The 25,647-nt window shown below is 42.5% G+C and overlaps 1 protein-coding gene across 1 annotated transcript in view; it reads right to left on the bottom strand.

Moving 5' to 3' along the window:
• Positions 1-580: 580 nt before the first annotated feature.
• The window catches only part of LOC119658862, a 361,537-nt gene continuing 336,470 nt past the window's right edge, over positions 581-25,647 (bottom strand). The window contains exons 6-7 of the mRNA XM_038066618.1: positions 12,826-13,127; positions 581-3,282 (exon numbers count right to left, since the gene is read on the bottom strand). Of these exons, the coding sequence (XP_037922546.1) occupies positions 1,954-3,282; positions 12,826-13,127 (1,631 nt within the window). The 3' untranslated portion in view covers positions 581-1,953. The remainder of the gene's footprint in view (positions 3,283-12,825; positions 13,128-25,647) is intronic.

The following is a 25,647-nucleotide window of genomic DNA, read 5'->3' as shown; positions in this document are numbered from 1 at the left end:
ATTTACCTCGGTGTCGTTCGCGCTGTCAGCCTCTATGGTTCTGAGTATTGGACGACTAAAAAAGACAATGAACCGCGCCTCGTAGTAATGCAAATGAAAATGTTGCTTTGGATTAGTATTTTAACACGTTGCCGTCGATATGAGGTGCAAAAAAGCGAGTGAGGCGTTTTTGATGATATGGTCACGCATTTCAGGCTACCGAGAATTCGCTTGCCAAGATTGGTCTGAATAGCGACGTCGAGAAACAACCAAAAGGCCGGCCGAAACTGCGGTAGCTTGATACGCCGGATGGTAATTTGAAAGCCTCGTGATTGTGCATGCAGATCAACCCTTCAAGAGAACAAATTGGCGCAACCGATCAAGACGGGCCAACCCCGCTTCTGCGCGAGAGAAAGACTGACGAAGAGAAAGGAAATGTATTTACTCACTAAACGGGTGATCAGGAAATGCAAGAGCTTTTAAGCAACGCTTTTAGGAAAGGAAAATATCTCCGCGGAACCTCGCGGCCAATTGAAAATTGTCATCCTTCTGATTCCCTTGAGGGAGTTATCGTAAAAATTATGATAAAAATTCAGTCCTATTTATTTCAACATAATTTTATTTATATCTCTTGCAAGTAACTACACAATAGTGTACCATACAATGTAATTTATCTATTACATTTCTAATCAATAATAAATTTCAATAAAAAAGAAATACAATTTAGTCAACACAACACTTGCTTGCTTCTCTCTTTACCAAGTATTTAACAAATAAATACAACTTGAAAGTGTAACTTGTTTCCAGTTTTCTGGAATTAAACACGAATTACAACGAATAACATTTGCATTTAGTTTATAGTATGTAATCCAAGTTTAGCAAGTAAATAGTTTTATGGGTTCGTCTCAGCTATAAACAACACAATTATTAAATAGAACTAATTACAACATTCTAATTATCTGTGACTCAAGTTGGATATGTAGTACATGAACAAGTAAATAGTAGACAACAAGTTATATTCTCTAAGGGGGGTCCTATCATTTCTGCTAAATTTTCGATCACCGCCAATAAGGTGAACATTTTCACGAAACTGGATGAGTATCTGAGCTGAAATCCTGTCTGGAAAATTTGAATTTTTCGCTCCTGTAAACGTGGAATTCCAAATAAATATGGGTTTGTCTGTTTGATATATCTTGTAGGGCTCCTGGGGGTCGCTTTCTTGCTGCTGGTTCAGTGTTAAGTAATTTCTATTTTAATACTAAATTGGTTTCCTCTTTGGCTACGAGTAACGGTTAGTCTATTACTGGGGACGGAACTATCTAATGAAAACCGATTCTGAAAATTTACTTGTAATGACTTGCGGTGCAAAATGTTGACTTTGTTAAGAATCTTATTGTAAGGTCAATCCAGCGGGACATTGCCACCTGATGACACTGAATATCCAAAAATAGAAGTTTCCTTCTATCTCCTTTTACTATAGAACTAAGATTCCTGTGAAGATACTCCTCTTTCGCAACCTCGTTTGTACTTGTCTCACATGAGCTCATGTGTACGGGCCAGGGGACTTTATGAGTGTTTGCGGTAACCATTATTGGGACGGTTCAAAATATTTACTCGCACTCGCGTCAAACAATCAAATATCCAATTTATTATTCGCTTGCGTTCTTCACGATATACTTTAATACATATTCAATGTTGGTCATTTAAAATTCTTATTAACTCAACTCGCCTCGTCTTGCTCAATTATGGTATGGAAGTTGGTCCTCTTCACTTAGTTGGTCTCACGTGCCTAAATTCATTTGCATATTTCTCGTATGAGATCATAGAGCCATAAGTTCATAGTTTTAGGTCAATTGAGATGAGTTTTTCAATAGGTAGTCTCCATTTTCGAGTGTTACGACAATGGAGCCCATGTTAACTAAAATAATCACCTACAGTGAAAGCGTTCAACCAAGATAACATTAGGTTTATAGTTTACACAGCAACACTCTTGTGACGTAATAGTATGTTATCCTGGAATTCCACGTAGCCCGATTCGTCGCTGAACTCAGAGTCAGAGACTTCTTCTCCGTCTTTGCTTCTTTGATTGCGATTATGGCTCCTACCGTTACAATGCTTTGCATTAGAGTTTGGTAACTTGAAGGCGACGGTAGATTGTCGAACATTGCTCTGAATACTTAGCTTTTCTTGATTTTGGTCACCCTCTTTGAAAACAAGTTCTGCTCCTTTCTCGCTTAGACATTGGGTTCGACTTGGCTGTTGCTGCTGCGCTTCTTGGTCCTGACTTTGTATGTACCTCAAGGAGCTGTCGTCAACATTAGCTGTTACAGTACTTGCCGTTTCGCAGCCGCTTGAAATTGACCCTTCATCGCTATCAAAAAGAGGGCCCGAAACAGAGTTCCCGCCGACCGCAGACATTCCTCCCGATTTGAGAATAGACTCATTATGGAGCAAGTTTAGGATTGCTGTTTGGCGGAAGTAAGTATCATCACTTTCCTCGTCTTCGTCATCGTATTCATCTTCATTCTCTTCATCACTATAGCTGTCCAAATTGTCCAAACTCAAGGTAGCTCTCCGCCGAGCCTTGTCATTGGGTGTTGGTGTTGGCTCGAACATGATGTTTATGTCCTGCAAGTTTGTAAGACTTGCGGTCCTTGGTCTCATTTTCATGTCGAAATAGGAGAGCAATTCATTTGATAGTGGGGAATTGGTATCATAGTCGTTCCTGCTTAGTAATTTATCTACCTCGTCTTCTTCCGAAACCAAACTGGATACAGATTTTGCTCTGCAACATTCACTTAAAGTTTTACTTGGTTCCTCTTCCACATCTGTGATTTCACATCGCCTTTCGCAACACTGAGGTGATTCCAGGAATTCTGGTGATGTAGTCTCCTCTTCAGGACTTGTTTCTTTGGTTTCCACAATCCCCGCTTCAAAGCTTGGCATTTGTGGTTTCGATGGATACTTTCCGGTTCTTCGAATTGAATGTCCTCGTCGACACCTTCGCCGACCCAGAGTCATCGCGGGGTATAGAGAGTCCTTTACACAGCACGATGGCATCTCTGGCTCATTCGTTTCCTCCTCTTCACCTTCTTCTCCGATAGCCTCCTCAATAGCCATTAGTTTTGGTGCAGATTTAGATCTTTCCAGGGGTGGTCTGTAGTTGTTTCCTCCAACGCTGAGTAAGATTTTGCGACGAGGAAGACTGGGATTTTCATAAACAGCATTCGCCAAGCTCAGACGTGCATTCTGCTTGGATATTTTCTCACGCTTGAAGTCTCTTAAAGCACGATCCAGATTTTCCTAAAATGAAAATGAAATATTTTTTTAATGCCTTTTCATGATTGAAATTACGAATTGAATAAAATTCAAAAAAAGATAAAAGGGAAAGACAGAAGTAGATAAGATTTATTTTTAAGTTCAATATAGTCAAAAACTTCGTTGTTCGGGAAACACTTTTTTCTTCTATGAAAATTATTTGAAGGATCTTATAAGAGCAATTGCTATATCTATATATAAGGTTTTATGTAACATTCAGGGGTCAGGAAGGGATCAATAATTTCAAGGACTGATTCTCAGAAAGTACACAACCGAAAAATTGAAGAAAAGAAAATTATGATGACCGGTTCCCACCCCATCCGGGCCCCCAAAACACTCTACCCCCAAACGGGTTTCAACGAAGAACAAGAAGCACGGCTCCCTCAACTCGGCTGTCGCAAATCAAAATAGACCCGTCACGCGCCTCTCCTCCTTGTTGCGTTTTCTTTCTGAAAGAAGGGCTTTAGTCGAGCCAAGAAGACCCTCTTGGCTGTGCCCCGACGTTGAGGCTATAATCGTGTGAGCCTCGCTCGACAACTTCTAAGGGGCCCTCGTAAGGTGGTTTCCAAGAGTTCTAATTAGGACATGAGTGCAGGATTCAAGATACCTGGGCACGTCAGCGTCGGTTTTCGCGTGGTTGATGGGTGGTGGTGGCTTCAGGTCCGATACTGCGTCCCTGAGTACACGCAACAAACTGGTAGTGTTGAGTCCCGAAAAGTGAGGACTCAAACTGCATTCCCTGGTCGGTGATTATAATTGCTGGCACACTAAAATGTTGGAATCCATTCTCGACAGAGGGCCTCAGGACAAGATTATGCAGTAATGTCTTTCAGAGGTACCATCTCAGGCCACCGTGTGAGCCTATCGATGATTGTGCGACAATACATGAAGCCGTGTCTCGCAAAGGGCCAATTATGTCGAAGCGGATGCTGTGGAAACGCTTGCTGGCCCGAGAGAACACTCCTACCTCTTTTCTCACATGCTTTGTTGTTTTGTACTTCTGGCATGCGATGACCCAAGAATTAATGTGCTTGTTCATGGACGGCCAGAAATCGATTCGTTGTCTAAATGGCTAGCTGCGTTAGTTCGTGAACGCCGTGAAATATTTCTTTTCGCAAATCGGTTGGAATATATGGCATTGGTCGCTTGTCTGAGGTCTGATATAGGAAACTCGCTATATGTGTATTTGGAGTTGGTCCTCAAGCTCTGAAGAATTGCGGGGCGGAGATCTTGGCCTCTGCAACATGGGACAGCAACTACGTCATCTTTTCCAGAATCGTGTTGAATCGGAAGTGACTGGCCGTTTGCGATAGAGCGCGCAAAATCGTCAATGAGTTTGGTGTGGTATCCGTTTGGAATCGTCTGAGAATTTATAAATCTGTAGTCGCCACAAGGTCTCCATTCGCTATTTGGTTTAGGGATCATGAAAAACGACGAAGACCCACAGCTGTCTGAAAGTCTACAATTATCCTGCCTAAGAAGTTCTTTGAATTCTTTCCGCACAACTGCGAGCTTCTGCGGTGGTAATGGACGCACAAAAAATTGGGGAGCCGGTACTATTGATGTGGAAATCCGCGCCTAAGATGGGAATACTGTGATTTCCGCAATAACGAAGCGCGAAGAAAACGCTCGTCGAAGTCCTAAAGTCAAGTCTACCTACCTTCAGCCATATGTGCGGATCGAAGAAGAATTTGCTAATATAATGATGGCGACACCAGGATTCGGGAACATCCGAAACTTCAGCACCTGTATCGATTAGGTAGTTGCGTCAGCTTAAGGGGTTGTAGATTATGAGGCGACATGGTGCTACATTTCAGCTAGCAGTCCAAAGAGTTGTCTCGAGACACTTCGCCAACCAACGGGATGGTCGCTCACGTGTTCAGATACTCCGAATCTGCACATACCAGGATGGCCTGTGTACTCTCCAGGAGCCTCTGCAGCCTCAAAGATTGCAGTAGCTCGGTGCCGACTGTGTCACCCAACTGCTTCATATCGCACAGCGTTAGCTCTGCTAATTAGTGGTTAAGTTTAGCGGTCTCACTTACTGACAGGGGCTATATGAGCTGCTCATTTAGTCTCTTCTAAGAGCAGTCCTCCAGAATGTAGGAGACAAGCTGAACTGTCTCCCACGCTGCTGGATCCCTACGTCAAAACAGCGGCACCCGTACGGTCACGGCATTTACCAATGATCTTACCTCTATTCTGGAAGACATCGTGAGCGGAAACGACCAACCTTTAAGAGATAAAAAACAGCCAAGCGGATCGGCTGCAGAAAAGAACAGAACGAGAGAGTGAAAAAAAAATGATCCTGGGCAGTCTCTTGCGGCATTTTAAGTTGTATTTGAACAAAAACTAAAGAAAACTAAATTTAAGATTCGGCTCGTTCTTTCTCTTGTATCCTTTAGCTTTGCGAAGGTGAAGCAGATGTCCAAGGTTATTTGCGAGCTGTAGTTGGTTAGAGATTCTGTAGAAGTACGAAGTCCTATCGGTGATTGAGACGACGTAAAAGCCCAAGTGCCAACCGCTGCCAATTATTATAGTTCCAGATAACGCGGATATTCCGTTATTAAAAACAATTTTCGCTGTCAAAAATTGTGTTTTGATGTCATGGCCATAACGATTCGCACTTGCATGCGTCCGCTGCAAAGCCCTTCAAATTAAGGAAACAATTACATCATCATGTAAATCTTCCGGAGGCTAGACAAAAATCAGTCCATAACTCTAGAGTATTAAATTGAGCGATACCATGACCGTCAGGTTGTGGATAAAATCCGGCTCAATAGGTTACGGTGGGCGGGTCACTTAATCCATATGGATGAGGATAATCCAGCCCAGAAAGTCTATAAGGGCAATATCTATGGTAGGAAAAGAAGACGAGGCAGACGCTGCGTAAGATGGAGCGATGGCGTAGGTCAGGGCGCCAGACAGCTTTTAGGGATATCGAATTGGTGGACCTCGGCGCAAAACCGGGATGTTCCTTATTAAGGCAGGCCTAGACCGGATACCGATTGTTGCGCTGTTGGTGATGATGATGATGATTAAATTGAAATAATGACTCATTTCACGAAAAAAAATAAAACAAAATAATGCACAACTAGCCCAGCGATCACCTCGTACCACCGCTTTCTAAAAACTTTCTATCCTGTTTAAGTTTATCTTGTTTAGCAGGTATCTTTTTAAAGGCACTATCAATCTCATCTTTTTCAACGTGCTGCGCTCAAGTAACGCCCATTTTTCCGTAATTTTACTGAACTCTTATCCAATTTAGTTAACTCCAGAAACCCAGAAAATGGTGATTTCAAAGCACCGCGCTCTTTCGTGATTTTGATGGTGAATAAAGCCACTAAGTGGTGCGGAATAATAGTTAAAGGCACTGTAGAGAGAGGTAATTTTAATCTTTTCCAGTCTTACATTCATAGATCTCGCAAATCTGCCCAGTTTTTCTCCACCTTAGTCAAATTTCGTGGTTTTACTGTCAACTCCTTCTTCTCACTTCCAACTGGAAAACAAATCCCTTCCTGCCCGCTATCTGCGTGTAAATTATTTTGAATTGCTCTCCTTTTTCTCCCCCTCCCTTGGGTGAGTTCTTTATTGGCAAAATTATTACCAATATCGGTGTCAGTTCAGGCGGGCTTCCTAATGCTTTCCTCCTAAACACTAAACAGTACGTTTATCTGACTTTAAGTATCTATCCACTATATATAAGCCTTTTTCATGTTCACAAAAGCTCCTGAAAAATATCGCTCTTCTTCTCCTCCTACTCCAAAATCCTCGAGAGATGTGGCAATGACCGGCTGGCCGTGCTCTTTAGTCAACTCTTAGCGAAATGACAATATGGCTTTATAAGTTTACTGTCTCGAATCTAATCGAATCCACTGTTCTGAGTGTTCAACGGATGTTAGTTTGGGTGTTACGCGCTTAAATCTTTCTGAACTTCTCCTCCATCAATAAGATATTCTCCGCTATCTTGCTAGGTCGGATAACCCCATACGCCCAAAACATCACTGGCCCATCCCCCACCCATCAGCAACAGATCAGATTTTCTCTCTGCGGCAAGCGACGGAAAAACTGTTGGAATGGGCTCAGCTATGACGATGAAATCTGCGCACGGTTGTTGGCTGCCAACAGAGCCTATTTCAACTGTTTCGCTCGAAACGTCAAAGCTCTTACTGTACAAAACTTCGATCTTGCCCGTCCTTATGTACTCCTCGGAAACCTGGGTTTTTAACAAAAAAAAAACTGCGATACATGAGGATGGACGATTCCGTACCCAACATAACGACGAAATCTTTGAGCGGTACCACGGCCGTCCGGTTTTGAATAAAATTCGCCCAAGGAGTCTATAAGGGCAATATTTATGGTAGAAAAGAAGACGAGGCAGACTCTGCCTGAAATGAAACAATAGTGTAGGCCAGAACGCGAGAAGTCGATAGAGAATTGGTGGACCTCGGCGGAAAAACGGGGTGTCTGGGGTTCCGTATTAAGGCAGGCCTAGACCGGATACCGATTGTTGCGCCGCTGATAATTATGAAAAGCGAACCGGAGTTGTTTTCCGTAGTGTACCGTCTTCTCATGTTAGATAAAACGGAAAACTTTTCGAGAAGCTTTCAAGTTTCGCTAATGCGATAAGTACTGAAGGCCAGTCGCAAAGAGAACATAGTCCTTTAATAGAACGATTCAGGATTCATACAACTAAGGAAGTGGTTCAGATTTCTACATGAACTCCCCTTCGGACACCACCTTGTCGTAGTGGGGAGCCTCTGGTAGTTTACTACTACACTAAGGGTTTCTGAAAACATATGAAGATAGAAACAAAGTATTGTATTTTTATAAGTGGTAGGAAGTCACAGACTTCAAATCCACTTGCGATTTGAGAAATTAGTCATGGTCAAGGCACGGATTTTGGAAGCCTCACCAGATTCATGTTCCCCCAGGGCAAAATCTGTGGAAGACATGTTCTCCCATTCAGTGGAAAATCTACATCCGGCATCTACGGCGCGGTCAGTTAGAAAGGATAGTAAAGGAACTCCTTAATGAGAGGAACTGGACGGTGACGCTGTTGCCTAACTCTTCCTAAATCGGAAGAGGGAGGCGCGGCAAAAGCAAACTTTAGCCACAAAGAAGGAGGGACTACAGGCCCTGTCAGAACCTTCTTTTCCGCTACTACACCTGGAAAAGTTTCTTAGGAATGAGAACATGGGCATTGCTACACTATTGGGTATGGCGATATCCAGAGAAATTGGGCCAAAGGAAGCGGACCTTTCGGGTGAAAGTGAGAACAAGCTGGTAACCTCACTGGACGCAGCAAACTTCTCGACGGTTTTCATATTAGACTACACTTATGTCTTCAAACACAAGAGATCGACAAAGTAACTTACAGCATGCCAAAGCGTCTTCCTATCTACTGGTAGCAAGGCTGGCAAAGGTTAAGGGAACTAGCATCTTCTTCGATGGGAGATCCTCGAGACCGAGGGCCTGCGCGCTGATGTAAAAATTGTTAGAGGCAAACATGCTGAGATAATTTTGTTCCCAGAGCCTTATTGCGGTCAACTTACAATACCAAGTTAGTGGTAAGAGGAGAAACGTGATAGTTGCCTCTGCTTACTTACGATATGATTCTTTGTGTCCTCCACCAATGCAAGAACTAAAGTATCTGGTAGAGTATACAGAATCAAGTGGGCTTGGACTTTTAATAGGCTGTGATGCAAACGCTCAGCACATTTGTGGGGACTGTAGCAAATGCAATCTTAGAAGAGCGAAGCTGTTTGATTTGATCACGTCAGCTGCCCTGATGGCCGCGAGTGTAGTGTGCATCCCCGCGTTCGTGGGACCAAGGAGACGTTGGCTTCATAATCAACACTCCAAAGTTGTTAGATTTGCTTATAGACTGACGAATGCTAGATGAAGTCTCACTCTCAGATTACCATTCCTTAGAATTTAGTTTGACTATTGCAGGCGAACAGTGTGTAATCCAAAGGTGGAACCCTGGCAAAGCGGATTTCACAAAGTTCAATGAACTTCTTGGCAACACAGTGAAGCTCCCTAGTGGCCCAAGGACTACTTTGGCAATAGAAGATCAATTGGAAACTCTGAATAGCACACTTTCAGAGTGCTTTGAAGAGACTTGTGCAATTTTCCGAGACCAAAGCGGTAAAACGGTTCCATGGTGGAACTGAGAACTGCAAAGAGTTAGGAAATTAACCAGACGACTTCTAAATCATACTTACAAAAGTAATAAAAATGAAGATGGGTTAAACTTCGGGAACTCGCAGCGTGAATAAAAGAGGCTCGTAAAAAGTTCGAAACGAGCCTCTTTTAGAGCATACTGTGAAGAACTGGAAGGTGAAAGGGAGATTTCCAGGCTGTGAAGAGTCGTCAATAATGATGAGTCGGCCAAGTTGGACTCTCTTAGAAAACCCGATGGTACTTTCACGAGCTCAAAATTGAGTCTGTGCAGACTCCTTTGGAAGTACACAACCCGGGAGAACAGGGAGCAAGAAAATTGGCGATTTCTGCGAACCTTTCAACACGAAGGTGTTGCAACAGAACTTAGGACATAGCGAGTTGTTGTTACAAATAAAATAACGAGAGCTCCTATCTTATGCTTTGAACACTTTAAAGCACCTGGCATGGATGGAAGGAGGGTATGGAGCACTTAGAGCAATTTCTAAGAAATATTTTTCGAGGATGTCTTGCTCTGGGTTACATGGCTTCTTCTTGGCAGAAAGTCAAGGTAGTTTTCATACCTAAGCTTGGAAAAGATGACTATTCTACCCCAAAGAACTTCAGGCAAACCAGCTTAACATCATTTTCGCTGAAATGTCTGGAGAGACTGGTTGAGTGTCACATTCGTGGGAAAGTCGCACCAACTATGATAAATGGAAACCAACATCCTTACCAACGTAGAAAGTGAGTTGTGAGCCTGCCCTTCACTCTTTGGTTTTAAAGATAGAGGACGCAACTCTGGAGGGTGAGTATGACAGGAGGTGTTCGTGGACATTGAAGGGGCGTTTGACTGTGCGTCCTTCCAAAAGTTCTGTGATGCTGGCGAAGAGCATGGCGTTGATGAAACTTTAATTTAAAGATTTTACCCTATGCTAACGCAGAGATTGCTGTGTGCTGAAGTACATGTTGATCGCTACCTAACAACGGAAGTGACGAAAGGCTGCCCTCAAGAGGTGTGCTTTCGCCACTTCTGTGGAGTATCTTGATCGTCTCACTACAATACACATTCACGCTTATGCGGATGACCAGTTGTTGCTCGAGATCTCGGAATGGTGTGTAAAAATATACAACGCGACGCGATTTGATTGACGGTTGGTGTTTCAGGCATGGACTTTCAATAAATCCAAAGACTTTGTCTTTTAGAGATGAAGGATACAACCCCTTCAACTGTTCAAAGAAGTGAAATATCTGGGAGTTATCCTAGGCAAGAAGCTGCTTAGGAACGGACATGTAGAGGTAAAGATGAAACAGGCTCTCACAACTTATGGATTCTGTTGGCGGATGTTTGCCTCAACATGGGGACTTAGGCCTCAGGTAGTAATGTGGATATATATTGCTACCATTAGGCCAATGTTCGCTTATACATCCGTAGTGTGGTAGGTTAAGGTGGAACAAAAGGTTTTCGCTGTAAACTAGCCATACTACAAAGGACTATTTGTGTAAGTATAACCGGTGCCATGAACAGGACATCCGGCGCAGCTCTGAATCCATTACTCAATTTGCAGCCTTTGGATTTGCTTATTCAAACCACTCCAAGATGATACGTGACCATCCTGTAATGCGTCGTCTATGGACGCATCAGTCATCAGATTTTTGGTGTTGATGTGCTACAGCTGCAACGGGTAGCATCACATCCACTAACGGACATCCTGCGATACATAAACGAAACTGGGATCTTCTGTTACAAGGGAAAATCGAGTACAATGGACCACTAGAGTCTGAGTGCTCAGAGACTTTGCCTCTCCCCACCTCAAAAACACATACATATTCACATGAAAACAAACTCGCGAAGCAATACTCATCATTACCAAGTTCTGTAAGTTGAATTATGTTTTCATTAACATTGTCCAACATATAAGAGTGGTGTAAGTGCAACATTAAATTTTAATCAGCTTCTGTAGTATACTCGTTACAAAATATCCAACGACATGGGTCCGGAATTTCCTTATGGAACAGAAACAGAGACACACAACGAAATGGTTAAACCTAAAGAGATAAAAGTCCGGCCCCATAATTTTCACCCCAGGTCCAGATATTAACAATTAATTGTAAACCCTCATGTCCAAGGATGAGCTATTTCCGTATTTAAGGGGGTCATCCGGTGTGTCGGATCCGCGGATTCGAATTTTTTTTAGCATCAATTGTATCTAAATATAGTGTAAAATATATGAGCCAAATGATTTTTTACTATCCGGAGTCGTTCGGAAATTATAGTGTTAAAAATGTAATAAGTCACATGCCAGATTTATGTCGATAGCCGTAATAAAGCGCGTATTTATCGGTCCGAATGACATTCGAATGACTTCGCTAAAAGGACAAGAATTGAAGCTAAAGTTGTACATGTCTTTCTTGAAGAAACCGAAGCTTTATGGACCAAGTATAGCAGATTAATTATCAGTCAAGATTAATAATAATAATCGTTGGCGCAACAATCCATATTGGATCAGGGCCTTGAAGTGTGTTAGAGCACTTCATTCAAGACCGTAACGGTACACCACAGTACACTGTGGGAGGTAATGTGGTCAGCATTGCGCTCGCCCGAGATTATTACCCTGATTTGACTCAGGTACTCATTCACAGCTGAGTCGACTGGTGTCCGACATCCAATCACGATAACAAATTCCTCTGCCCCCAGCGAGATTTGAACCGCGACCTTCCGCTGCGACAGTCCAGCGCTCTAACCACTTGAGCCATCCGGATCAGTCAAGATTGTATGGTTAAAAATCACATTCTACCGTTTAAATGCGTTTTTCTCGAAACTGCATGTTCAAAATCGGCTGCCACCATAGCCCAAAATCTATCCAACGAAATTCTTTGAAATTTTCATGACTTATTCCGCAAACTAGGATAATTGTGATTTATTAAGTAGTTTTTTTGTTCATTGAAGCAGCCTCGAAAAAACACCAAAATTAAAAAAAAAAAGTGTTTAACACGGCACCAAAAATTTGGCTTTTAACATAGGATTATTAAATCCTAGTTTGCGGACTGTGTTAAGTCTGCACGTTAAAATGCCGTTTACTTCTTTTTCTTTAAGGCGGTCGCAACGTCCTCTAGCGTAGCAGCAGAAGAGCACCTTGTTTTGGAGATGGGTGTACAAATTGTCCTGTCTTTCAATAACGAACTATGCTATCGGGCTGGAAAAATTATTACGCATGCTCAAAATATTAATAAATATACGGTGAAAAATTCGTCTCTGTATCTTTATCCAGTTCTTCACAAAAAAAAAATCTAAAAAAAGCGAAAAAACGCCTTTCACACAGGATAGCCCCCTTAAGACTTAAATAACCAAAGATTACAACTCACCCTAAGCGTATTGCAAATCGCTTTTGCTATTGACTCCTTAGCGCATAGTACAGCATGACATCGCATCTCATGCTTCATTTTTCGTCCTTCATGCCTGTAGACCCAACAGAAGAGCCTTGGATAATTTTTCGGAGCACAACAATGCGTTATCCTATGAGCCCAGTATTCCGTGAGCCCGTGCTGTCGTGTCGTTGCCTTCAACCCCGAAGCGCATACTCGCATTCGCATAATAATGTCTGGCTTATGATTTTGTGTGTAATTTCTCCAAAGTGAGCTTAAAGGTTTCTCCACGCATCCGTCACCTGAAAAATAAGCAGAAAAGAAGAAAATCAATAAAAATAACGAAGAAAATTTAGAATAATCAGTTGCAAATCTAGATTTACATAGTCAAAGCTTGAAGCTTACATTTGTTGACAAAAGCTTGGATTAGGAAATGAATTCGAAATGATTGGATAAATATTTGAGATATTTTCAAATAAATGCGAGTGCAAAAGATATATTAAGTTGGCACTTTATTTATAGCTGGTAGACTTGTTGGAATGTTTGCCTTACCAATTGTCAAAGGCTGAACGGAGTTCTTTACCAACAAATTTGTATTTATTTTGAAATGTGGTCTTGGTATTTTTGGAATTTTCCCCCGATAAGAGAATCACACTAGGAATTAAATTAGCGGAACGTAAATACTCGTGCTTCAGTGGGAACCTACAGATCCAAGGTAGTTTGATATTGAAGTATTAATTACGGTTTGACTGTTTGCTGTATTCATACTGGTGGATGCAAGATCTACCTAAATCTCTACCGAACTAAGAAGTACGCCACCCGTGTTGAAACGCAACACCACGCCGAGGCCCGAAGGTATCTTCTCGCTTGAGCATAACCACAACCCCCATGAAACTCCCACTAGGGGGCCAACCGCAAACAACCGACCTGTACTCACATACAACGGGAATTCACCCGAAGTATGAGAGTCCAGGGGCTATCTTGGTTCCCAGTATACCCCTGGTAAGGTTTCGTGACCAAATTGCGACTTCAGATGAGTTACCGTGCAGACTCGGGTCTGATCGCCCTGATTAGGTCTTTGGAGCATTCGCCTACTGCATAACGGCCGGCAAGCCAAAGTGAATACAGCGTCTCCCGGTGCCAGCACTATGGAGGTTCTTCTCGGCCACTTGGTTTTGGTTTGGCCGGCAGGGTTGTCTTTCTCACCGCCACCTCTGAGCACCTCATTTCGGATGTGATCAAAACGTGTCACGCCACTAGTCCAACGCAACATTTTCGTTTCCATTAACGCAAGACGCCGTTCATTGTCTTTTATAGTCAGCCAACACACAGAACCATAGAGAGCGACAAGATATTCCGGTAAATTTCAGATTTGAGGTGTTCGTTGATACGTCATTCACAAAGAAGACCAGTTGTGGAACGCCACTTCATCCAGGTGGCGTTAATGCACGAAGCAATTTCATAACGCAGTTCTCCATTAGCTGATAGCGTTGACCCGAGGTATTTAAATAGCTCAGTTCTGGGCAGATCACTGCCGCTGACAGTGATTGTGCCTGTTTCATGGGGATCGATCGGTAAAAATTCAGTTTTGTTTAGATTCAATCTGAGACCGTGTTGCTCGAGACCATTTTTACTATTAGATCCTAGGAAAACATCATCTGCATAAAACAGTGCATAGGGCGCTGGACTTTGGATGTCCCGTGTGACAGTATCCATAACAAGAACAAAGAGGAGTGGTGAGAGGGCGCTTCCTTGATGAACACCAACAGAGACACGAAGCGGTTTTGATACAGCTGCCACATTTCGAACTTTACTTTTCGGATCGTGGTAGAGAAATTGAACCCAGCACACGAGTTCTTCTGGCACTAAGGGTTGTCGTAGAGCATGCCAGACGAGCTCGTGTGGCACACGGTCAAACGCTTTCTCTAGATCCAGAAATACAATGTAAAGAGGGCGATGCTTCTCACGGACTTTCTCCATGAATAACCGCGTAGCGTGCATTGCGTCAGTAGTTCCGCAGTTTTTTATAAATCCGGCTTGATTCACGGTTATTTGAACGATTTCGGGAATACGGTTGTCAAGAATCCAATCAAAAATCTTCATGGCATGGGAAAGTAACCGGATCGGATGGTAATTTGAACATTATGCTGGACTACCTTTCTTTTCTCATATTAGAACAGTGGTACTTCCTTGCCAGTCAGATGGTGTTCTTCCTTCCTGAATAGCCCGATTAAAGAAAGCACTGAGCCACAGTGTTGGGTCTCAGCTCTTCGCTTTCCAGAGCTCAGATGCAATGTGGTCAGGTCATGTGGCTTTCCCTGATTTCATTCGTTTTATTGCCTCCTCGCCTTCAGTTGCGCTGACAAGTGGAACTGCTCCAAATGTCGGCAATGAATGTGGAAGTGGAGGACGAACAAATTCTTCAGTTGAAATCTGCTCGAAGTATTCTCGTCATCTATCCGTTGCGGGTTGACAGTTGGCAAGGAAAGTATCGTTCTTGTCATTAACGCAACCGAAGCGTTCGATATCCTGTGTGCGTTCCTTTCGGCTTTTGCTAAGTCGATACAAATCTCTCTCGCCATCCCGAGTGTTCAGTTTATCATAAAGATTTTTGAAACGGTCCACCGGGGTGATGGCGATCGCTTTCTTTGCTTCCCGGTTGGCATTCTTATAAATTTGCCAAGTGGGGAGCGTTTTATCGTCGAGAAATTTGTGGTAGAGGCATTTCGTTTCACTGACCTTCATTTCAACATCGTCATTCGAAAGCCAAGTATCTCGGTTGATGTACCTCTTTCCTGGCTTAGTGACCTCGAGGGTTGCAGAGGTCGCTTTGTGGATAGTGTCTTTCATTTGGTAATCTCGTAAGTGAGATCATTTCTTCTTTCTTCTCACGAAATTTCCACCATTTAGTGCGCAGCGGGTCAGTGCGTTCCTCACGCTGTTTGTTGGCTTAATTCGCAGGATGCCGATGTTGAGGTGCAATGGTCTCATAGGGGACGGGTTTGCAATCAGTGACGGTGGTAAAATGTCGGCATATTATAAGAATATAGGCGATTTTCGTTTTACTGTTTCGACTATAAAATGTAGGAAGATGAGACCATCATTTGATGAACCATGTATTCATAAGTACAAGGTCATGGATGTCTGCAAAATCGATTATACGCTCGCCACCCTCATTGCGTGCTCTAAACCCCTTTCCCCCATGGCACATGTTAACGTCTGCCATTTCACCCACATGACAATTAAGGTCGCCGACAATGATGATATAGTCGTCAGCACGCACGTGACAAGTCTTTTCCTCGAGAAGTTGCCAAAAGGTATTTTGCTTGGCATCAGGTCGACCTGTCTGTGGTGCGTACGTGGTGAAGAAGTGAATAGTGCGATCAGCTGATATAATGGTGAGCTTCATCTCACTTTAATGGCATCACGGAAACCCTCTGTGATGACAATGCCAACACCATATTGAGTGTGTGGGCTACCAAAATAGAGAAGTTTATAACCATTTTTACCGCGTTTGCGTTCAATGTCGCAGCTTTTGGCACCAGATCATCGGATTTTTTTGCAGAGCGCAGATATCAATGCGCCTTTTCCGAAGGGCTCCTGCGAGCCCTCGGATTTTCCAGTTAGGGTGCCAAGATTTAGCGTGCAGAAACGCATTTGTTTTGTTCGGACTAACTTGCTTATGTGCTGATGCCGTCCATGCGTCAAGAACCCTTGCCCATTTCTCGACAGGACCGGGGCCCGTCCTGCGCGTCGATTAAGGTGGATGCCCTAGCATTTTTCCCAGGCGTATTACTCGATCCAATTATCTTGTTTCTAATGACAACGGCCTGTCGCGGGACCTACCACCAAGAGAGATCAGGTAGAGTTTAGCATAGTGGAATAACTCCAACTATACTTTATTTATCTCTTTCGCTGGTCTCAGGATTTTATTTTTGTTTTACTGAGGATAGTACAAAGTACGTTGCAGCAAACACTTCTGGGCTTGTTAATAGCATGGCGGAGTTAATCGTCGGCATCTATATACTAAAGTATCTATTGAGTAATTTAGAACGAAGGCCCACGATGTCCCTCCTACACTGCAAACTGCATAAGAATAGAAACCGCAGTACCAGCAAAAATTGTCACTTAGCCATAATTGAATTAATCACTCTAACATGCAGTCAGCTCCTCCTGTTCGGGTTGGCTTCACGCTAGTTAAAGAGTCGCCGCAAATCTAATTAAATTATATTAGCAACCTCCAGGCAAGCATTCCATTTATCTGTTTACATGCATCCACAAAATAATTAAGCATGAACAGAGTAACAACAATGTAAGAACTCATATTTATCTCGAAAAGTCGCCAACACACTGCCCTGGTACCTGTACCCCGACATATTGTGTGCAAAATCAGGTTAAAATTTGCATAACATGTTGCGAGGCTTTTCATACTTGGTCGGCTGAAAAGCTAATACGAATTACATCGCTTACAGCATTTTTACGAGCTAAGGAATATGCATGCACCCGTAATCATAATAAATACGTGCAGATATGTTGTGGCGATTTTCATATGATACATTGTTTGCGCGGCATTCCGCAGTCAGGTACCTCAGGTGTCTCAGGTGCAGACATGGAATGCGAGGTGGTTTTCGGTTGAATGGATAACTCAACTCAACAAGTGTAGATTTCATGGCTGTTGGTAAATATGGCGAAGTAATCGTAACCCAAAAATCAACAGGTGAAAAATTGAATTGCTAGTGGTTCACTATTTGCCAAATTAACGGATAATTGCTGTGGGTACGAGAAAATATTTTGGAGAATTGCCAATAATTTCGATGGCGGTAGAGACTAATCAATCGATTCGATTCGAGCAATTCACTAGAGAAAGCGGAAAATAATGATAATTATAAGATATAAAAAATGACATCAATCACGTAAGATATATAATTTTTCTGGGTCACAGATCATTGGACGGAGTAATTATAGTCATGGTGTCCTTTATCCAAAATTGTTTCAACTGTTAGTGTCCTATTTCCGAAAGAAGGCTTTCAATATTGTAGAGCTTTCCAAAGTACGTATCATTCAGCAATGTATAGGCCTCAAAACACTCTAATCAATTTACTATATGATTCGGTTTCACTTCAAACTTTGCGAATAGGGGTGGGAGGTCAAAGGATAGTATTGGTCCCAGGAAAACGTGGAGCATTAAACCTGAGAAACGCTTGCTGAACCAATACCAGGTCTACTACTAAACCTTATTTCCACCTCCACGTGGTGAACGTGGTAGTTCTTCCTTAATGCAAAACTGCAGACGAAGAAGGATGAACAGGAGTCTCCCACGCGTAAAAATAAGATAAATTGCACCAACTCCACACGGACAATCGAACTTACGAAGCCAAAAGAGGAGCCTAGGACTGGACAGATTTTACATCGGCAAACTCGGCAACCAAAACAGCCCAACGATTGGTGTATTTTCTGATGGAACGTGCGCTCCCTGTACAGAAAAGGAGCTGCCAAGGAGCTAGGCTATACCAAGTCCCAATATGAGGCTGATGTAACGCTAATAACGAACTGCGGAGTATTTCATTAGCAGTATCGCCCATTTGCGAAAATTAGCAAGCCATTCGTGCAGAATGCGATCTACAAAGATAAATGGCTTTTCCTAGTGTCGACCAAATTTACCAAATTTGAATTGAACGCCGAATCATCCTGAACCCTCCCTGGCAATCAAGTGAGAGTGAATACTGAAGACATACACAACAATCCTCCGTAACAGCGATAAGACGGAAAAGGATGTCCCAATAACAGCAGACAACAGAGGTCCTGGAGATGAAGCATCGACAAATGACCCTTACAATCACCTGAAGAACGTTATCTTTGATATGGCCACAAACATATGTTACTTGGCTCCAGTTGCAAAAACGGGTCAGAAAGACTGGTTCAACGATTAATGCAAGCTAGCAACGGAACGGAAGAATACTACATACCGGACAATCCTGCATTCTCAAAGAAAACGGACACGCACAGAGACCTACTATTAACTTTGTTGAGTGGAACAACAGAAAAAGGAAACCTGGCTGGGAGGGAGGGGGTACAGGAAGTAACCACACCATGCGCAGAAGTTTTACCAACAAATCAGCAGGATGAAGCCATACACCTTCATGCTTTTCCTGACGAGACAAAGAGGGAAATCTGATTTCCGACTGAATGGGCATATTGGCGAGCTGGGTTTAGTGCTTTGATGAACTGCTCAACAACCCAAATATCCGCAAATTGGAGGTTCCGCCAATTGAAGACGACAGACAAATGCTGCTACCACTAAGCAAGGAAGAAACAGTCCGTACAATTAATCAGCTGAAAAATTGTAAATATAGAGACGACCAACTACATCAACTGATGTCCAAGCTGTGGACCAGCGAATGAATGCCTGGCGATTGGGGCAATGAGGCATTATCTGTCCCATATATGCAAAAAGTGTCACGTTGCTAATTACCATATATAAGATACTCATTGCTCTCTTACAAGGCCAGATACTTTCGCTCAGAACATCTTCGGCCCATACCAAAGAGGCTTCACTCCAGGCAAATCAACAACAAATCAGACTTGTGGTTTCATTCAAGACAATAAAATCAGATTTACTCTCTACGAAAGGTGACTGAAATCCGTTCGAATATGGCCATCACATTAACAATTTTCATCGCATATTATAGCAAAGCCAGGGTAAAGTTGTGCACAGCCATGAGAGAATTCGGTGTCCCGGAAAAATTGATGGAACTGCTTAGGAGCACCCTAACCAAGTTTAGTTTAGTTTAGTTAATTGGGGGGAGCCGCAGCTCCGAGCACTCAGGCCATTATTAGGCCCATTGTACTATCCCCGTAAGTTGCCTATTCAATGGCTTCCCGCCTACGGTGTTCGCAGGCTTTAGCGAATCTGAGAACATTCTCAAGAGGCAGAGAGTGTGCAGATTCTTCATTGAAGAAAACCTTGCCAAGGTGTCTTCGTCTGAGATCTGAGGATGCCGGGCAGCTGCATAAAAAGTGCAGGGCAGTCTCCTCCTCCTCCTCACATTGGCTGCACACAGCCGAAACCACTACCCCAATCTTTTCCATATGGTAGTTTAAGGGGCAGTGTCCCGTCGAAAGCCCTACTAGGGTTTTCATGTCCCACTTCTTAAGGGACAACAGAAATGCCGCTCTGGTGTCCCTAGGCTCCTTCACAAGGATTTTCGCTTGGCGGCAGGTGTCCAAATTTCTCCACTCGGTTGCGTGAATCCTTGCAATTTCACCCTTCAAAGTAGACTTGACACTAGATGGTCGGATTCCAAGAGCTGGTTCTGGCCCCACCATTGTGGATTCAGACCCTCGGTGAGCCGGTCTATCAGCCTCCTCATTACCGGCGATGTTAGAGTGCCCCGGCACCCACATCAGGAATGTTTCGTTCAGTCGGCCAAGTTTCAGCAGCACCTGATGACAACTCCACACCAACTGACTTGATATGTTGTTGCCATTTAGTGCTGATAATGCCGCCCGACTGTCAGAACAGATTCGAATGGTGCGACCCCTCCAGTTTTGTCGCAGACATTCTTCTGTTGCCAATGAAATGGCATATATCTCCTTGGGCTGCATATTAATGAAAGTAAAACGAAGTACATGTTGGCAACTTCAGAACCAAAAACCAAAGAACTAGCAGTATCAAATGACACTGGTCAAACGAGAACAACAAAGATAGGAGAATATAACACTAAGGCCATTGCTAATTTCTCCTATCTAGGGTCGAAAATCATAACCGATAGCACCTGCGATGATGAAATCTGCGCTCGGTTCTCAGCCGAAAACTGTTTCGCTCGAAACGTCTCATCATAGGGTCAGAGCTCTTAATATGCAAGACAATGATTTTGCCAGGCTCTTGGCAGCTTTCGAGAGAAAAATCCCCCGAAGAATTTTTGGCCTCCTCCATGAGGAGGGACAATTCTGTCACCTCTGTAACGACGAAATTTATGAGCAATACTACGATTATGCTGTAGATAAAATCCGGCTCAATAGATTGCGGTGGATAAGTTACTTAATGTCTAGGGTGAGGATGAATCCATCCCGAAAGTCTATATAGGCAATATCTATGGTAGAAAAAGAAGACGTGGTAGACCTTTAGAGATATCGATATCGATATCGGTGGATCTCCGGGCAAAACTGGGATCTCTAGAGTCCCTTACTAAGGCAAGCCTAGCCCAGTTACCGGTTAGTGCGCCGAGTGCCGTTGATAATGATGATAGTCCAGTGAAATTCGAATAAATAAGGACTGATGGAAGAAGAATCAATACTTTCACACGATGTTTATGCTTGTATATACTGGCCAGTAACCAAGGCCACGTAATGCTCCCTACGTAATGCTTTACTTCGTTAACTAGTTCCGGAAATCAACAAGGGTCGTGAACGTTACGTTTCTTATTCAGTATATCAATTCAGCTTGTACAAAATATCTTCTTCTTTTTCTTCTTCAGTCTTTGTTCTGTTTAACAGTCTGATCTGGATGAAAGTCGAGATGCTTTCAAATCACCGTCCACCGTGTCAATCCGTCATTGTCTCTGCCGGCCTTTTGACCCTTCGAAGTTCAGACTGATCTTGGCAAGTGAATTCTCGTTAGCGTGAATTACGTGACCATACCATCGATCGCGGATATCCCCATTTTGGATGCCAACATGGAGTGTTACGCCACTGGTCCAACGCAACATCTTCGTTTCCATCACCGCGAGGCGTCCTGCGTTGTTTTTATAGTTGGCCAACACTCAAAACAATAGAGCGTGACAGGGCGGGCGGCACTGCGGTAAAGTTTGAATTTGAGACGTTCGTTAATTGGGATTAAACTGGAAGATGGGTCAACCCTAACCCCAACCTATACAACTAGAACTATACAACTTGCCTTCCATGATGTCAAGATATTGTTCGGTTATTTCAATGCCAAAGTTAGGAACGAAGAACGACTGGGATTCAGAGTCTCCATGAATATCAAATGACAACGGCTAACGTCTCATTGACTTTGTAAGAAGCAGAAATTTAATTATAAAATCGACCTCCTTCTCACAACAGCGTATTCACAAAAGGGCATGTGCGTCCCTAGATGGTATTGCCTCCTACCAGGTAGACAAGTTTCCCATAAAAAATGGTTCTCTAGCATCTACGAAGTGAGATGTAAAGAACAAACTTTGGTTCCGATATAGTAAAAAACATCTCCAGACCTGCGGACTAAAAACAAACCCATTTCGAAAATTTGAGGTAGAAAAGACCGAACGGTCCTATTGTCCAGAATCTAACGGGCAAGTCTAAAGATGACACCTGGTATGACCGATAGTAAATCGCCCTATCAAAACAGCGGAAGAAGTGGTTGGATATGAATTCCCTCGACGAAAAAATGATTAGCTTGATGAGGAATGCCAAGAGTCACTTCACAAGAAAAACGAGTCATTCAGATAATAGATAGAGCGAAATACAAGGGCAACATGAGAAAATAATGACAATCTCCAACGAGCGAAAACATTTTGACGAGGAATTAAAGAAAATTGTCGACAATATTGCGAACAAAAAGACGAGGCAAGTCTATAAAGTAGTGAAGAGCCTGAAACGTGGATATCCATTCAAAACCCTTTTTATTAAAGTGCGATGTAACTCGCCCCTCCCTCCCCTCCCGCATAGCTTTGTTAATAATAGTTGCAACAGTGGTAATTCAAATTATATGTAAGGGTTAGAATTAATAATAATTTCGTTGCCCAATTTTATACTTCTAGGCTGAACTTTAGGAATGCTTTCGGATAAATACGCACATACTGGTATACAGCTGACGAAACATGGGAATAAAATCAACGAAATAAAACGCTAAAATCAGCTCCCAAACAAAGCGTTGTGTTCTGTCTTGCGGATTTTAGCAGTCAGCTGCTTTTACAGGAAAGCAAACTTCGAGTACACGAAACCATAACTAAGGTCTGTACTAAGCTATGGCTACGAAACGTGGACCCTAACACACACTTCCGAAAAACTGCTCAAAACTTCGACAGGAGGCTTCTGAGCAGAATAGAAGGAACTAAGAGAGAACGACCAATGGCGAATGAGATTGAATAAAATTTTCGGTAACCGCGAAGTTTCCAAAGTACTCAAACTTTGAAAGCTAAAATCGGCTGGTCACGTTCAACGCATGGACGAAACTCGGATACCTAAAAGGATCTTCGAAGCAAGAACAGAAGGACGAAGACAAGTGGAAAGCAATGGATAGATTCTTTTGATCACTGCTCGGATTTCTAAATTGGAAAGCGCGATCGATTTTCGGATTGAAAACATCCTGAAGGCCAAAACCCGAAATAGCCTGTGGAGTCTCTACGATAACCAGATAATAGATAAGCTTCTTTAATTAATAAGTGGGGTTAAATGTCACGCTTGATTTAAGGCATGGCTTCTGACCTAACCTTTCGAAGGCTCCGTGATACCTTAAGCTTTAGATTCTAATGTAATCAGAGATAGTCGCCCTGCCTGCCCTTGTTCTAATGAACGCTTTTTCAATTTTGGGACTACGCAAAATGAACATCCGAATTGACTAATGGGAATCACGAGAACAGAGCTGTAAACAACTTAACATAATGAGGAAATCTTACCGCTCAAATCCGTCGAAACCTACGAGCAGCTCTACTTTACTACCCGTCGATACACGCTTGTATGCTTCTGAGCTAGCCAGTTCGGCAGCGAGAATAAGTCCTATCTCACTTCCATTTTCCGTTTTGTAATCCCTCACCTCCTATTTGGTAACCGCTGTTGAATCAATCAATATCTTTCATTTGATACCCCACGTGGTTATATTCGGAAACTTTCCGAGAAAAGTGCGCTTCGCAAACAAACAGACAAACTCCTAAATTGTGTTTAAACCAGACCTGACTGTTTCTTTGCTCGGTGGAAGAGGCGGAAAATAGTTTTGCTGGCGGTGCCAAACAAAGAATCGAGTGGTCCATCACTATACTTAATAGTCCGCCTTTTGGACACGAAAGGGTCATTTGTAACAAACTTTTCCCGATCGTAGAATATAGGGATGGTCTATCGGAGTAATTGAATTCAACTAGTTACTTGTCTAAGCTGATCGAAAGTTGACTCTTTATAAGGACATTTTGGAAGAGACACGGAAGCTGTGCACTCTCACGGCAGGAACACCACCAGGTTCAGCGTGAAAAAAAGCAGAAGACGTTAAATGTGTGCTAATAAGACCAGTACCACCAAAGCGTGGCCAGAGATGGCTAAACTTCTCCAAGGCGAGAGTTACTGAAAAAGTGACAACAATCGTGAGATTATTCGCTAGATCACCACCAGTTCTATACACTGGATTCAGCGAAACTAACTACCATGTGATGCAATTCCTGTCAAGACTTGGTGGTTAGAGGGAACACCGAGATCAAGTTGGATGATTCTACCATTTGTCTTCAGTGTGTCCGCATATCTGAGGACCCAGAGCATGTTATGTTCTCGAAAGATTCTCTGAAAGTCAGTAAAACATTGTAGGGGGAGTTGTTACTGGTGCACAGTAAACTCCGTAATAAGGAAGATTCAGGTGCTCGCAAGGCAAGTGTGGAGGGTAGAAAGCGTGGTTGTTTGAGAGCTGTCCCCCTCCGGAAATAATTTTTTGCGGAGTTCCGGGCGGAATAGGGGAGGCAAAAGTTGGTAACGATTGCATGTGAGAATCCTGGACTTTTAGCCGGAAGAAAAGATAGATTTGTGAAATCTATTTTTCCGTTCAGTCAAGTAAGACAAGTGAGCGTGAGTTTTCATAAAAGTTTGTTTTCTCAAGCTAGGAGCGGTAGCATTCAATTGTATATCAGTAGAAAGCTGGCAACGGTAAATATAGATTGCAATGAATTTGAATGAGAATAGCATTAGAATTCTAGCTTACATCGAAAATGTTTAACCTGAATTGTTTCAAGTTTCAGTGTAAAATGAATAACATTTTAGCCCAGATATTACTCTAAATTGAATAAACATTAATAAATAAATCTTAATAATAAATAACTCGGCAAACTAAAACAAACTTTCAGCCTAACTTATAAATTGAAAAAAAAATCTCAGCATAAATTTATTGAGATTCAGAATATTGAATAAAGATTTTTTGGCATGAATAAATATGAATTTAAACTATATTCAAGCTAACGATGGAGCTATCTAAACGGAAGCTCCAAAAGACTCGAATAAAAGTTTTAGCGTCTACTCATTAACATGGTATCTTTTGTACATAGATACTCGTATACGGTATGTGGGAACTTTTGCATAACATATCGGTTAAATCAAATTAGGGCAAATCGTACACAATATGTATGTCTTCGGTTTGTACATTGGTGCAGTAAAGAATACCCACACAATCTCTTCTTTCTCGACAACGGAGTAGAATCTATCTCAACACAGAAGCAGTTAAGTTCTAACTGGTGACGAAGCAAGAGGCTGACTCTGCGCACAAACAGAGAAGGTTACTGAACTCTTCTTTGATTTTGATTTTATTCCGATCTTGTCTTTCCTCAAATTCAATTCAGAAATCAAAAACATGAAAAATTACTAGGTGTAGTGATCGAAAAATTCACCCTTCCAAACGACAATTCAGAGGCGATAGAATTATCCAACAACGTTTCGAAAATAGAGATTGATATTTTTTCGCTTGGGTTGAGAGAATTGGTGATTAATCTCTTCCTGATAAAATAATATTAATTAGAGGATGAGTAACACACGAGCTTTTCTTGTCTCAATGAGAAGAACTCGCGAATTTCCACCTACCAGAATAAACTTGTGGTGCTGGATTTCAATCGCGACCAACGACTCCAAATATAATTG

Source organism: Hermetia illucens, chromosome 6, assembly GCF_905115235.1.
Source record: "Hermetia illucens chromosome 6, iHerIll2.2.curated.20191125, whole genome shotgun sequence".
Taxonomy (NCBI): domain Eukaryota; kingdom Metazoa; phylum Arthropoda; class Insecta; order Diptera; family Stratiomyidae; genus Hermetia; species Hermetia illucens.
Note: the sequence above shows the minus strand (reverse complement) of the source record. Positions and strands in the feature narration are given on the sequence as shown.